Source organism: Palaemon carinicauda, chromosome 3, assembly GCF_036898095.1.
Source record: "Palaemon carinicauda isolate YSFRI2023 chromosome 3, ASM3689809v2, whole genome shotgun sequence".
NCBI classification, from domain to species: Eukaryota; Metazoa; Arthropoda; class Malacostraca; order Decapoda; family Palaemonidae; genus Palaemon; species Palaemon carinicauda.
Window position 1 is genome coordinate 30,915,523 of NC_090727.1, and position 17,500 is coordinate 30,933,022.

Below are 17,500 nucleotides of genomic sequence, written 5' to 3' on the forward strand. Positions count from 1 at the left end.
AAAAAAAAAAAAAAAAAAACATTAACAACATTATCCCCAAACCGTGAAATGAAAAGTATCCAGCGGAGATTGTGCAAGGGGCAGCAGTATCTCCATCAGTGTGATGAAATACTCACAGCTGTGAAGGATGAAATTGATATTGATGAAATCCAGGGTAACTTCTTAAAAGCTTTAGCTAACAACAGCCAGCACCCAGAATAGTTGAGAAGGTTACTCGATCTAACTTGGAACTTTATTCAGTTGTTACCTGCAGTTTTCGAGTCGCCGATATTTTCAAAGTATTTCTTAGGAGTTACTGTAAATGTTTATCGTTTTTATTTAACTAAAATTGTATAAAATAGAGGGGAATTTGTTCAACACTATAATAGATATATATTCAGATAAATCATGTCACATCTATAAAGGTGATATTTCATGTAATATCGAAGAAAACTTTGCAAAGCTGAGCAAACAGATATCTAAATGGATCACCATCATCTCCTATGCATATTATTATTATTATTATTATTATTATTATTATTATTATTATTATTATTATCATTATTGTAAATGAGAAGGTCGCAAATGATTACGGTTCCATCTTCACTGTTATTTCAAAAGCACTCGGACTAGGGTGCCTCTCTTATGTTCTTCATCTGAGTTGAGCGATATTCTTTTATTATTTTGCCCAATGGATTACAGTTTTCCTCGGAATTGAACGATAGTTTCATATAGCTTCGCCCTTTGGAATGAGTTAGAGGAATAGTTAAGTTGAAAAATGTTGGAGACTGTGTGAGTGAGTGCTTGTTGGAGAAAGACTGAAAATTTATGGTTCTGATCGAAACATTATGAGAAACAACTCAAGGTTTAGTCAGTATTTCCCACAGGGATAAGACTTTTCTATTTATTTTGGTCTCCTTCAGAGCTTTGGATTGATTGATTGATTTAAAGTTTTCAGGCATCCTGACATCCAGAGATTTGGAGCAAATGCTCGCGAAGGTACAGTAGACCCACCGAGAAAGATGTCTAGCAATAATTAGCCAAATCTGCAGGAGACTTTAAGACAGAAGGGCGTGATACAACCAACCTCCTCCTCCTCCTAGTGGTGTCCGTGAACAGCCCAGGCCAGGAGGAAGCAGGTGACAGAATGACGCTATGGGGGAAGATAGTGTTATTGCTCTTCCCTTCTTGGGGACTTCTACCAACCAGAAACACCTTTTGGTGCTGTTTAGATTTTCTTTCGAAATCCCTTCGTTTAGCTGCATACGTTTATTATTATTATTATTATTATTATTATTATTATTATTATTATTATTATTGTTGTTGTCATGATTATTATTCTTCTTTAGAATAAATATGTGGCTACAATTTATAGCAACAGAAACCTGGTACTAATTGTAGTTAACACACACACTCTCTCTCTCTCTCTCTCTCTCTCTCTCTCATATCCACAAACCGCTTAGATTTCCATCCTTATACCCCCACACACATCCACATTTCATTTATACTCAAGTCAATAGGTAGCGCTATTTAAGAACAACAGAATAGTAGACTAAGAGTATATATGAGAGAGAGTGAGAGAGAGAGAGAGAGAGAGAGAGAGAGAGAGAGAGAGAGAGAGAGAGAATTACATTCCTTTATATCCTATGATGATGAAGGTGGTATTTATTTACCCTCACTTGTTGCCAAATGTAAATTGAAGGTTCTCTAACCAATATTATTAATAATGTAGTCAGGAGAAAATTTGGCACCGCCGCTCATCAGGCACTCGAATCATGGAGTGTTTGAAATATAAATTCTAATCCATGCCCTGAATTTAATATTTGTTGATATTTTCAACATGTTACCGACCTTATTTTCTCCATTATTAACAATATTACAATGTTCAAATATATTTCTTTTAAAAGAGACCTATTGATATGCAGTAGATCGAAGCTACTCATGAGTTATAATCGACCTTAAAGACGAGGGAATAGAGAAGAAAATCCTTCTACTGTCACATACGCCCTTCTGGCTTTGAAAGAAATGTTCACCGTTATCATAAGAAAGGGGCTACTCTCTCTCTCTCTCTCTCTCTCTCTCTCTCTCTCTCTCTCTCTCTCTCTCTCTGCATATATATATATACATGCACACACTACTCAATGTTTCGGTTAATAAAACAAGACGAAGTGTTAGACCAATCTCTAGAAGAATCCCAAACTGAGATTTCCCGCCTTTATTTCCCGCCCTCCTCCCGCTTAGGTCAATTGGCCTTGACTTCCACTTAATTGATAACGGCTTTGTGTAATGAATATTATAAAAAAAATGTAATTCTTGAATCATATAAGATTATAAGTAATAAGTGTAATTAATGTGTAATAATTCCTGGTTATTTGCATAAGAAAGGAGTGACATGATAACTATTGTGTCAAATTGAAGTCGAAATCGAAATGTTAGTTTGGAGTGATTGTGCTTCTAAGAGGAGAAGGAGAAGAGTCCTTCTTGCCTAAGATGTCTTTTCATCTTGCTCAATGAATAAAACTTCTTAATATCTTTTAAGTAACAATAATGACTCCATCCATATTATCAATTTATTATTAGTAGTATTATCATCAGTAGTAGTAGTAGTAGTAGTAGTTACTTGTTGTTATGGTAGTGGTAATAGTAGTGGTGATACTAGTAGTTATAATAGTAGTAATGGTAGTAGTGATACTTGTTGTTATGGTAGTGGTAATAGTAGTGATACTAGTAGTTATGATAGCAGTAGTTATAGTAGTATTTATAGTAGTGGTGATACTAGTAGTTATAGTAGTGGTAATAGTAGTATTGATATTAGTAGTTATACTAGTATTGATAAAAGTAACGATAATAGTAGTTATAGTAATAGTGATACTAGTAGTGATAATGGTAGTTATACTAGTAGTTATACAAGTAGTCATAGTAGTAGTGATACTAGTAGTTATAGTAGTAGTGATACAAGTAGTTATAGTAGTAGTTAAAATAGTAGTGATACAAGTAGTTATAGTAGTAGTGATAGTAGTAGATATACTAGTAGTGATTGTAGTAGTGATACTAGTAATGATAAAAGTAGTTTTACTAGTAGTGATAGTAGTAGTTATACTAGTAGTGATACTAGTTGTTATAGTAGTAGTGATATAGTTAGTTATACTAGTAGTGATAGCAGTAGTGATACTAGTAGTTATATTAGTAGTAATACTAGTTGTTATACTGGTAGTGATAGTAGTAGTTATGGTAGTAGTGATACTAGTAGTTATGATAGTAGTGATACTAGTAGTTATGGTAGTAGTGATACTAGTAGTTATGGTAGTAGTTATGGTAGTAGTGATACTAGTAGTGATAGTAGTGATAGTAGTAGATACTAGTTGTTATACTAGTAGTGATAGTAGTAGTGTTATAGTAGTAGTTATGGTAGTAGTGATACCAGCAGTTATAATAGAAGAAATACTAGTATCTTATAGTAGCAGTGATACTAGTAGACTCTGAAATACTAATCTAAGGAACTTGCAAAGAGAGAGAGAGAGAGAGAGAGAGAGAGAGAGAGAGAGAGAGAGAGAGAAATGGAAAAAAAGAGAGATTTTGTGTCATGATTAATTAGGTGCAATGTACATGTTCCAAAGTAACTATCCTCACCAAGGATAGAGGATAAGTATCTAGCCTCACCTGACTCGTGCACACTCACAGAGGCCTAATTACTATCCAGCCTTTTCGTGCATCTGTCCCTTACATCACAACTTTGGGAATGTCACGATTAAAAGCCTTTGGGGAAAGACAATTAATTCAACACCTCTATTGCTTTTGTTAACTGCCTCGCAATCTGCCGGACTGGGGTTCGAGACCCACTCAACCTTTATAGTTTCTTGTGGTGTCTGCAACCCCACCATCCTTGCGAGCTAAGGATCGGGTATTTGAGGGAACCTATAGGTCATGAGCGACCTTTAAACTCTGAGAGGAAAATAAGGCTTTTATGATCCTGGCATCGTATTAGGCAGGTAAATATTGTAAAAGACAACCAATCTTTCAAATAGAGCATAGGCCTAGTCTCTCTCTCTCTCTCTCTCTCTCTCTCTCTCTCTCTCATATATATATATATATATATATATATATATATATATATATATATATATATATATATATATATATATATATATATATATATATACACATATATATATGATCATTTAATGAATTTTTGCGTAACACACTATTTTAAAGAAAGCATCTTCTTTTACTATTAGCGAAAAATAACGAATGAATTTGAAAAGGCCAAATTACAAATACATAACAGAAAATGTCAGATTCGATTAATAAAATAATGTCACATAGGCCTACTTTATTTGTAGAATCTATGAGCTGAATCATTTTGAAAAGAAATTCAACAGATTTTGGTAAAACCGTTAACATTAATTAAGGTTAAAGTTTCGGATTACGAACTTTGGTCAGAGAGAGAGAGAGAGAGAGAGAGATCAAAGGTGAATCGTTGTCGAGTCACCACATTGAGTTGCTGACCAGTGCTGACTTGCTGTATTTGAGTCCTGCTGACGTCTGTTATCTTCTGACTCGCTGACTGAGGAGTGACATGTGAGCTAAGGATGGAGGCGGTTGGGAGAGTCTATAGATAACTTAATACCATTATTTGATTTAGAGGGGTTACGAATTCTCTCTCTCTCTCTCTCTCTCTCTCTCTCTCTCTCTCTCTCTCTCTCTCTCTCTCTCTCTCTCTCTCTCAGATGATAATTTGTAAGTGCAACGTAACTATAGTAAAACTTTATACATACTTTTTTACTACTTTTCGAATTAATTTTAAGAAAAAAAGATGATAGAATAAAAATATAATAGTTTCTCGTGTGTCCTGATGAACTACATATATATATATATATATATATATATATATATATATATATATATATATATATATATATATATATATATACATGTATATATATATATATATATATATATATGAGAGAGAGAGAGAGAGAGAGAGAGAGAGAGAGAGAGAGAGAGAGAGAGAGAGAGAGAGAGAGAGAGAGACTAATATGAGTGTTGAAGAATTGCCGATAGAGACTGAGTTGGAGGAATATCCTATGATTGAACATTTATGGTTCTGAGCGAAACATTGTGAGAAGCAACTCATTGTTTAGTCATCATTTCCCAATGGGATAAAGCTTTCCCATTTATTTTCGTCTCCACATATTTACAGTAGATGCTCAGGAAGGTACAGTAGATCCATTGTATACACGTTGATGATGGTGGGAGACTTTAATTTGATCGCTCACACCCAAACCAACCTAGTAACCTTTGCTGATTATTGCGCTATGCAAACCCTTTCACCACATTAAGGTGTCCCCACTCAGAAAGGATATATATATATATATATATATATATATATATATATATATATATATATATATATATATATATATATATTTAGTGTGTGTGTGTGTGTGTGTGTTCTCCTGACAGAGTAGTCTACGATGTGTGAGTTATCAAATATGAGAGAGAGAGAGAGAGAGAGAGAGAGGAGAGGGAGAGAGAGAGAGAGAGAGAGAGAGAGAGAGTTCAATTCCATACATTCATTTACATGGTAAATCGTCTGTGCCAAATGTTAGTAGAAGGCCAAGCGCAGTATCAGTGTTAGAGAAGGAAATAATATTGTCAGGAAGAAAAGTGGCAACGCCGCTCATCAGACTCATTCGATGTTTGAAATATCAAATTTAATTTTTGTTCTGACTATATTTTCTTCTTTACTTTCATTAGACATTTTTTTTCTCTAAACAAAATGACAGTTTTATATATATTCCTGAATACAAAAGAAACCACCTATCGATATGCAGTAAATCGAAGCTACTCATGAGTTATCATCGACCTCAAAGACAAGGGAATAGAGAAGGAAATCCTCCCACTGTCACATACGCCCTTCTGGCCTTGAAGGAAACATGCAAGCTCCTATAGACATAGAGAGATGCTACTCTCTCTCTCTCTCTCTCTCTCTCTCTCTCTCTCTCTCTCTCTCTCTCTCTCTCTCTCTCTCTCATGAAATAATTTAATTAAGAATCATGGTATTATGTAGGCGTTTATTACAGATTTTGCCAAATTTGAAACATGACAGTCTCATGCATGAGGCTGAGCCTCCACTATAGGCCTAATGCTGAGATGTGTCCTATATGTTAATATACTGTATATAAGTAGATTTTGTTACCTAATGATTTATAAGTATTTTTTATGAAAAAAAGAAAAACTATAATGGTAAAACCAATTATCAACTCAAAAGATTCAAAATTAATTATTAATTAGGAATATTCTAAGAGAGGTGAATGCTCGAGTGCTTGGACGAGGATTAAAACTGGTAGACGAGAATGACCATGAATGGGAGGTAAATCAGTTGCTGTTTGCGGATGATACTGTACTGGTTGCAGACACAGAAGATAAGCTTGGCCGTTTAGTGACAGAATTTGGAAGAGGGTGTGAGAGAAGGAAGTTGAGAGTTAATGTGGGTAAGAGTAAGGTTATGAGATGTACGAGAAGGGAAGGTGGTGCAAGGTTGAATGTCAGGTTGAATGGAGAGTTACTTGAGGAGATGGATCAGTTTAAGTACTTGGGGTCTGTTGTTGCAGCAAGTGGTGGAGTGGAAGCAGACGTACGTCAGAGAGTGAATGAAGGTTGCAAAGTGTTGGGGGCAGTTAAGGGAGTAGTAAAAAATAGAGGGTTGGGCATGAATGTAAAGAGAGTTCTATATGAGAAAGTGATTGTACCAACTGTGATGTATGGATTGGAGTTGTGGGGAATGAAAGTGATGGAGAAACAAAAATTGAATGTGTTCGAGATGAAGTGTCTAAGGAGTATGGCTGGTGTATCTCGAGTAGATAGGGTTAGGAACGAAGTGGTGAAAGTGAGAACAGATGGAAGAAATGAGTTAGCAGCTAGAGTGGATATGAATGTGTTGAGGTGGTTTGGCCATGTTGAGAGAATGAAAAATGGCTGTCTGCTAAAGAAGGTGATGAATGCAAGAGTTGTTGGGAGAAGTACAAGAGGAAGGCCAAGGTTTGGGTGGATGGATGGTGTGAAGAAAGCTCTGGGTGATAGGAGGATAGATGTGAGAGAGGCAAGAGAACGTGCTAGAAATAGGAATGAAATGGCGAGCGATTGTGACGCAGTTCCGGTAGGCCCTGCTGCTGCCTCCGATGCCTTAGATGACCGCGGAGGTAGCAGCAGTAGAGGATTCAGCATTATGAAGCTTCATCTGTGGTGGATAATGTGGGAGGGTTTTGGCTGTGACACCCTAGCAGTACCAGCTGAACTCGGTTGAGTCCCTTGGTAGGCTGGAGGAACGTAGAGAGTAGAGGTCCCCATTTGTTTTTGTTTCATTGTTGATGTCGGCTACCCCCAAAATTGGGAGAACTGCCTTGGTATATGTATGTATGTATTCTTATTTGAACCGAAATGCTGTTGGAAATAAGTATCGGGAACATCAATGATCACATGAAATATTTGATTAATCTGTTATTACTTTCATTCACGTAAAACTCTCTCTCTCTCTCTCTCTCTCTCTCTCTCTCTCTCTCTCTCTCATGTTCCAAACTAACTATCGTCAAGGGATAGAGGATAAGTATCTAGCCTCACCTGACTCCTGTACTCAAAGACTTTACACATCACAACTTTGGGAATGTCAGGATTAAAAACGCTCCAGAAAGACAATTGATTTGAAAGCATTGTCAGTTACCTCCTCCAACGAAGTTGGAAGGTTATGTTTTACCCCCGGTTATGTGTTTGTAATTTGCACGTGTTTTTTGTTTGTTTGTTTGTGAACAGTTTCCTGGCCGCAATTTTAATCGTCGAGTAATGAAACTTGCAGGGATTGACCTTTATGTAATAAGATGGAAATTACTAAATTTTGGAAGGTCAAGGTCAAAGGTCAAGGTCAAGCAAAATGTCCAATTCACGTAATCAGCCATAAGTTTGAACATCGTTGTCAGAATTCAAACTTAGTTTATATTTCAGCGTATGAACATCCACGCCAATTAATACATGTCAAGGTCAAAGGTCAAGGTCAAGATCGAGCAAAAAATCTATGTCCCACCCAGTCGGTTGTGTCCCTTCCTTTTCTTAAACTATCCCATCCCAGCCACCCTCTCCCTCCCAACAGCCATCCTGTCACTTCACTAGACTAACTGCAAGAGAAATAACTATCTTCTCTGGTAATTATCCCAAAGTATTCAATTAATAGAGGAAATTTACATAAAAAAAACAATTTCGTAGGCCTAGTTTTGCGTATCAAACTTCATTCACTTTAGCATAATCGAGAAATAGACGTATTTGGTGTTCGAATGTCTTCAATTCTAACTTCGACTTCGCATAAGTAGTTATCATTGTAAACCTTTTACTGTTATAGGCATGGAATAGGCATCTGCAAATCAAGTCACTTAGTCATAAACTCAAATAAAGCACAAGTTACTTAAATGAAATTATGATTTACAGATTTAAATCTAAATTTTAAAAACGAAGCCAAAGTCAAATCAAATCGAACGATTAGACTCGGAGACGAGAACTTCTTTCGCCGAGAGTTTCTGTGGTGTTAATTCTCTCTCTCTCTCTCTCTCTCTCTCTCTCTCTCTCTCTCTCCTCTCCTCTCTCTCTCTCTCTCTCTTAACTGGATACACATTAAAATGATGTGAAATTATTTGCCTTTTTGCTAATTTCATCTATATATATATATCTATATATATATATATATATATATATATATATATATATATATATATATATATATATATATACTTGTTTCCGTTCTTTCCCGGCCCCTCGGGTAGAGCAGAAAGGAAGTAGTCATACCCTGGTGAGAGTGGGCACCACGAGAGGTAATCTACAATCTTAGCAGTATTTTTTGACGGCAGGGTACACTAGTGTGTATGTACGTATGTATGTATGTATGTATGCAATACTCCGGAAAATCTACAACAGGTTCATGTTGCAAAAAATTTAATGAAAATGACCAAAGTCAACTTATGTATTAATAATTTTATGTCGTTCACAATTATTATATGGTCAAGAACTTGAGGAGTTTAATAAGCTACCTGAGTGAGTCCTAAGTATCCTTATCGTCTCAGATAAGAGTATTGTAAAGCAACTGAAAAATATTACATTTTAGTTACATTGGTGACCTTGAATCTGAACTCCATACTGCAAACCTTTCTTCTTCTATGTAACGACTGAAAATCCTTTTTCCCTTACTCCAGGCTACACTCGAACCATTGGAAACATTTTTCTTTTCAATCTCGAGCAAGAAAAGTTGCGGTATCTCTCTATGAAATCTTAGAAAACAAAATGCTTTACTTTTATAACTCTAAGCCTTTTAAGCAGATAGGCATCAAAAGCTCATACAATATACAAGTTTTCGTACTCAGGAGAGAGAGAGAGAGAGAGAGAGAGAGAGAGAGAGAGAGAGAGAGAGAGAGAGAGAGAGAGAGAGAGAGAGAGAGAGAAGAAGAAGAAGAGAAATCCAAAATGCGTATCCCGATTTCTCACTTTAAAATATATGGTTCCACTAACGGTTGTATCACCACTGGAATGTAAATGTCTCGTTATGGGTAAAATATCAGAGAATTCTTCCTAGAAAAGATTTACAGAGGTTTAATATGAGATTATTTGTTCTGCAATGATAACTGTAAATGGATAGTTTACCGATTCTATGCAACATAATATGCGACTGCAAAAGGCATTTAATACAGAACAACAATGTTTGAGTGAATCCAAGATTATCACTTTTTCAATGTAAATATCATACAATTTCTAATATTGAAACCAAACGGTAAAAATGACAGTATATTAAAATATACAATTTTCTTTCATTCTATTTGACTAAACATACAGAAATGATGTGTAAGATTTCTAATTGGATCTAACCTGTTACCCGAATACTAAATACATTTGCATGTTGATTTTCGGTGAGAAAAAAAAAATGTTCAGGAAAAGGGAGATGACCACCAAGCTCTTAAAATTCCAAAGAATTTCAAGTCAAGTAGTATGTTCAAGAGCTGCTTCCTTCGCCAATTTTTAATCATACGAGAACAAATGCTAAATAAGACAAGAAAATGCTTACACAAAAACAGGTAAAAATATAAATTAGTAGACGGAATATATCACAGCTGATATTCCCTTATTATTTACAATATTGCTCCCACACTGGGGTCGGAGAGGCCATTCATACTTTGCATCTACAAGAAAAGGATTAAACAGACAACACTCAGAAGTTTAAATTCCAATATATTACTTAGGGTTATTTGATGAAAGATATTTAGTCTACTGTGAAAATAGTGATAATTATAATCTAAAGTGAAAATAGTGACGATGTAAGGAAAACATAGGATCATTGTAAGGTAAAATAGAGATGATTTAAGGTGAAAATAGTGTCACTGATTACGTGAACTGGATATTTTCCTTGACCATTGCCTTGACCTTCCAAAATTTAATAATTTCCAGCTTTTTGCGTAACATTTAATCCCTTCAAGTTTCATTACTTTACTATTAGAATTGTGGCCCTATGGCCGGATTCTGACCTTTTTCTTAACTTGACCTTCGACCTTAACATGTACTAATTGCCGTGGATTTTTATACACTCATAGGGAACCAAGTTTGAAGTCTCTGTGACAACGATGCGACGAATATTTCACCACAGTATATAGATCTTAGGTAATGGACGACCTCATTACATTTTGGAGATGATCCAGATCCGGATCCGGATTCTAGATCTAAATTTAGTATTATTATCAATATTATTATTATTATTATTATTATTATTATTATTATTATTATTATTATTATTATTATTATTATCATTATTATTCTTATTATTGCTGTTGTTGTTCTCTGAAATAATCAGAATGCTAAAAGACCGAAGAGCCATGTCAGGGAAATGTACAAAGAATAAACTATAAACTATGAATGAGAAATAAAAAAACACCACAATAATTGCTATTTATTAAAAAGGAAAATGCCTTAAACCACTCACAGATAAAACAATAAAACGAGACTCATGGAAACCTGCTCAACAAATATAAAACCTTTTGCAACAAGTTTGAATTCCCGAAGTTCAAAGAATAAATTTTACCCGAGAACGGCGGAACCAAATTGAACCATGGCATTAATCAGGTCAATGATCACAAAGGAGAGAGAAACTGTTAGTCATTTTTTCTTGAAAATGTTTGTGCCAATAAATTATGATTTCATTTCCTCATGATTCTCATTAATTATACTCCATTATTAGCTCCGCCAAAGAGGATGTAAAATCGAGTTGGTTTACTTATTTGTCTGTGTCTGTCTGTGGACAGGATAACCTTAAAATTACTATATGGATTTTGACGAACCACAGATAGATCTTAGGTCATGGACGACCCCATTAAATTTTGGAGATGATCCGGATCAAGATCTGGATTCTAGATCCGGATTTCCAATTTTTGCCAGTTTACAGATAAATTCATAACAAATTGACGGATTTTGACGAAATCTCCACCACAGATAGATCTTAGGTCATGGATGATCACATTATATTTTGGAGATGATCCGGATCAAGGTCGCGATTCTGGATCAAATTTGCTGCACACTTTTCACCTTCTTTTGTACAGTCAGCATATGAAAAGTGGGAGGCGATGTCCGTAGACTTTCTATTATCAAACAAATGAAAAGTAGTATGCATTGTACGTAGACTTGAGTTAGATATAACTGAGTAAAATATTTCAATATTTATTGGCAGTGGTCTGTAATCTCCGATTGCTCTCGTCTCTAATAACATCATCTTTAAGAGCAAGAGGAAATGCAATCTCATTCTTTGCGCAACCTCATACAACAATTTTCAAGAGCTTAGGGCAATCAATTATCCGGTATCGCATAAGCTTTATAAATAATTAATCAGTAAAGCTTCTCAGGCCGACAGGTATAGTTCGAATAAGCTTCGGGGATTAATTAATGAGAGTCGTCAGCTTTCCTCCTCATATTTTCTGAAAAGACGCCAAGGACGATGAAGGTCCTTGCTAAGATCAAGAGACATTTTCTTTATAAATATATATATATATATATATATATATATATATATATATATATATATATATATATATATATATATTTTATATATATATATTTATATAAACATATATATATATACATATATATATATATATATATATATATATATATATATATATATATATATATATATATATATATATGGATAAGGACCATGTAGCGTGAAGTAGGAGATGATGAATGGCGAAGTATTTATTTAAACGCTCAGGATAGAGACGCCTGGCGAAATCTTACTGAGGCCCTTTGCTTTAATAGGCTTAGGAGGAGATGATGATGATGATATATAAATATATGTCATGTATCAGATATATAACCATACATATATAAAAATACGATATATATACATTTATATATATATAATATATATATATATATATATATATATATATATATATATATATATATATATATATATGTGTGTGTGTGTGTGTGTGTGTGTGTAAGATAAGGTCTAGTACACTTTAGGACAAAGGGGGGAATGGAGAGCCTAGAGGTCCACCTGGTCAGTACTCAGAAGCAATTGTCTTGCCCTCCCTGGTCCTAGCTTGGGTGGAGGTGGCCTTAGGCACTGATCATATGTATATATGGTCAGTCTCTAGGGCATTGTCCTGCTTTTCAGGGCAATGGCATTGTCCTTTGTCTCTGCCATTCATCAGAGGCCTGTAAACCTTAAAAACATGTCCAATGCGTATTGGCGATTGAGGAAGAATATAGTTGATCGCTCACAGCAAACCAACTTGTATGGTTAGCTGTGACTAGTACAGGGTTGGTGAACATGGCGATACACAAACCCTTTCACCGCGTTAAGAAGTGTGTGAGCGCTTATGTGTTTTTGATATATGTTTGTGGCTGTGTACTTATTTGTATGTGTTCATTCTCTCCTCATAAATTAACTTTTTGAATAGGCACTGCATTCTGGTATGTAGATTTATTACATTGAAGATATGACAAACGTATTTTTACACAAGTAAATAACTAAATTTGATTGTCATTTTGAAACATGGTCGGTTGAATGTCAATGGCACATACATGTTGGAACTGGGATTGATAGTAGCTGCAGCATAATTAATAAGGACACTAAGGCCGAGAGAGAGAGAGAGAGAGAGAGAGAGAGAGAGAGAGAGAGAGAGAGAGAGAGAGAGAGAGAGAGATGTTTATTCGACACAAATTTGACTCACAGAGAGGAAAAAAGAAGGGAAGTAAATAGTAGTTTACTTTCCTAATTTTATATAATAATATTTATCTAAATAATTTATAAACAAATAAACTGCAAAATCATGAGATGATAATACAGTAAATAAGCTTCATAAGACCGATTACAAAGAACACAGTAATTATGAAAACAATTACATTTTGATCAGTAAACAAATACATTGCATAAATAGAAAATAAAAAAATCTGTACAATAAGCATATCTATATCAAAGTCTGACATAACAAAAGAAAATCCTAAAACTTCATTGAGTGATAAAATGAAGCAATTCTGCATTGCAATTACACTTTATACATTCTTCATTTTTCCCAGGAGTTTAATTAAAATCCAAAGGTCAAGTTACACAATGTTGTTCTGATTTCCTAAGAATTACTTCATGAGATATTTCTTGATGTAGTTTTTCTTTTTTTTACAACGTTATCATATACTCCTCCTACGCCTATTGACGCAAAGAGCCTCAGTTAGATTTTGCATCTCTATGTTTAGGTTTTACATCAAAACCTTTCCAGTAACCATTTCCCATTTCACGCTTCATGTTCCTCAGCCACGTAGGCCTGGGTCTTCCAAATTTTTTTTTGTGTTGTTGCAACATCATCTACTCCTACGCTTATTTACACAAAGGGCCTCAGTTAGATTTCGCCAGTCGTCTCTGTTGAGTTTTACATCAATAATTCTCCACTCATCATTTCCTGTTTAACGCTTCATAGTCCTCAGCCATGTAGGCCTGGGTCTTCCCATTCTTTTTTTTTCTGTTGTTGCAACATCATCATCATCTACTCCAACACGTATTGACGCAAAGAGCCTCAGTTTGATTTCGCCAGACGTCTCCATCTTATCTTGAACTTTTACATCAATAAGTCTCCACTCATCCTTTCCCATTTGACGCTTCAGTGTCCTCAGCCATGTAGGTCGGGGTCTTCCAACTCTTTTTTGTGTTGTAACATCATCATCATCATCATCACCACCTCCTACGCTAATTGAAGCAAAGGGTATCAGTTAGATTTCAGCAGTCGTCTCTATGTTGAGTTTTTACATGTATAATTCTCCGCTCATCATCTCCTATTTAACGCTTCTTAGTCCTCAGCCATGTAGACTTGGGACTTCCAACTCTTTTTTTTTTATCTACTTTATAAATCATATTCACATAATGCAGAAGAATTAATTCTGAACTTTATGTACCATTTTGATTAAATCGATTGTTTAGTATTTTTCTTTTTTTGTTAACAAAATAAATTGAATTCGCCGTCCTTTTATTTTAAGTTATTGATCATATTAGACAAAAACCCTTTATAACTTCTTCATCAGCTGAATTCTGCTTAAAAATCCTTGACCTAATTCTGGACTTCCTAATTCAGTCTTTAAGACCTAATTCTTAACGTCATAAATTAGTCTTTTACGGTTTAATTCAGTCTTTATGACTTAATGTTGAACATCCTAATTCCGTCTTTAGGGCCTAATTATAAAAGTCATATTTCAGTCTTTACGACCTAATTCTGAACGTCCTAATTCAGTCTTTAAGACCTAATTCTGAACGTCATAATTCAGTTTTTACGACCTACTCCTGAAAGACCTAATTCAGTCTTTAAAACCTAATTCTGAACGTCATAATTAGGTCTTTACGACATAATTCTGAAAGTCATGATTCAGTCTTTATAACTTTACGCATTAGATGTAATAATTAATCCCAAAAGGCTGGATAAAAAAAAATTGATAGATAAAAAACAATAACCTTATTTACTTATTAACAAAATTACTTCTCTAATACGACACAACTAAAAAAAATGTTTCAAACAGAATCTTATTTTAAAATTGAAAGACAGATTTAAGCACCATACGACACCCGAAAAATATGAATAAAAACCTATCATAAAAACCGTTTGAATCCGGTAAGAGATTCCATGTCATTCATCTATTAAAAAAACATTATTCACCGCGTTTTCATTTTTCAACATTTGCAAGTACGAAGCCATTTAAATTCCTCTTCAATAGTCGATGTATATTTTTCTTAAAAATGCTACCAGCCTTTGTCACCCAGTAAATTGAAACTCGTGTAACTCTTGAGCTCTAAAAGGGATATAAGCTAGTAAAAATGTGTAAAAGTATACTCCATCATATATATATATATATATATATATATATATATATATATATATATACACATATATGTGTATATATATATATATATACATATATGTATATATATATATATATATATATATATATATATATATATATATACATATATGTGTGTATATATATATATATATATATATATATATATATATATATATATATATATATATATATATATTTACAGTATATATAATTCATATATATACATAAATATATATACATATATATATATACATTATATATATATATATACACACAGTATTTAATATAGCTTAACAAGTAATAATAATAATAATAATAATAATAAAAATAATAATATTAAAAATAATAATAATAATAATGACAATACACATACAAGTATCTATATCTATCTATCTATCTATCTATCTATCTATCTATCTATATATATATATATATATATATATATATATATATAGTGTGTGTGTGTGTGAACGTGTATGTGTCTGCGTAATCACGAGGAATAAAGAAACCATTGCTGAAAATTAGGAGAATGTTATCTGAAATTTACATCTATCGCCTCTTAGAGACTATCAACAGAATGTAATAATAACCATGGTAATTTCTTTTATCATAATAAAACCTCTCTCTCTCTCTCTCTCTCTCTCTCTCTCTCTCTCTCTCTCTCTCTCTCTCTCTCTCTCGTGAAGCGATGAAAGAGGTAGTCTGTAATCTTTCGTTTAGTATTGGCGCTGTCGAGATTCAAAGAAATCAAGAGCTTGGAGAAGAATTGGTGAGGATCAGCGGATTGTGGAATGCAAAACCCTGATGTAATAAAAATTGCAGATGGAATCCTGCGTCTCGCTTGGAGGGGATGTGAGAGAGAGAGAGAGAGAGAGAGAGAGAGAGAGAGAGAGAGAGAGAGAGAGAGAGATAATTTTTTATCCTAAAAAAATATGTTACATATATTCTAATTTCAAAATTGTTTTATAAATATAGTTAATAATTGTATTTAGAGGAAAGACAAAATGAAAACAAATATGTTTTACAAATTTTAAATATGTAAACACTGGTTTATTGATAAAATTGATAATTATTATTATTATTATTATGAGAGAGAGAGAGAGAGAGAGAGAGAGAGAGAGAGAGAGAGAGAGAGAGAGAGAGAGAGAGAGATAATTTTTTTTCTATCTAGATAAAAAATATTTTGTATATATTTCGAATATGTAAAGAGATAGATTTTCAAAGATCTTTTATTAATATAGTTTATAATAATTAGGAAGAGTAATGAGAGATTTATCTTTTTTAAATGTGTTGCATAAATTTCAAATATGCAAATAAATTAACTTTCAAAGCGGTTTTATCTATATAAATTATAAATATTATTGGCGAAAAGACAGAAATAAAAACATTACTTTCCTTTATCTAAAGAGAAATATGTTTTACAAATTTCAAATAAGTAAAGAAATTAGGACTTTCAAAGCTGTTTTATTAAAATAGTTGATAATCATTATTATGGGAAAGACAGACAGACAGACATATATTTTCCAAAGTCCTTTATGTTAAAGAAAAAGAGGAAACATGCTATACATAAATTATGGTAGGAAAAAAAATATGTGCACATGGCTGTATCAAGAAACATGACGATAATAATGATTAGGGAGAGAGAGAGAGAGAGAGAGAGAGAGAGAGAGAGAGAGAGAGAGAGAGAGAGAGAGAGAGTTAATCAATGAGCTGTTAATTACCTACGGCATAAAGATGCGTTACTTAGTCGGCATCAGTCTCGCAAAACACATGATTTAACTTCAAAATTTAACTTTGAATTTAACTCACAAAATATCAAATTAAATTCGCAAATCCTCCTAACAATCATCGCAACAATTTCCGAGACTGAAATTCTTCCACTTGTCTCAGTTTTCTGAAATCTGTCAAAACCATTTAAGTAAACTTAATAAACCGAATCAAAATCATTTGATTTTCTACAACGTTTCTATAAGTGACGCCTAAACCGTTTCAAATGGATTTAACCTAATTGAATTGTTTTATAAAGGCGGTATAAAAGTTATAAAAAGTTATAAATGCGATATAAAAGCCATAAAAAGTTATAAAAGCTATAAAAGTTATAACAAGTTATAAAAGCGAT

General features: G+C 33.7%; 1 protein-coding gene across 1 annotated transcript in view; it reads left to right on the top strand.

The window, feature by feature from the left end:
- The window catches only part of LOC137631150 (uncharacterized), a 111,700-nt gene extending 108,359 nt beyond the window's left edge, over positions 1–3,341 (top strand). Inside the window, exon 2 of the mRNA XM_068362852.1 lies at positions 2,978–3,341. Within this exon, the coding sequence (XP_068218953.1) occupies positions 2,978–3,341 (364 nt within the window). The remainder of the gene's footprint in view (positions 1–2,977) is intronic.
- The last annotated feature ends 14,159 nt before the right edge of the window (positions 3,342–17,500 follow it).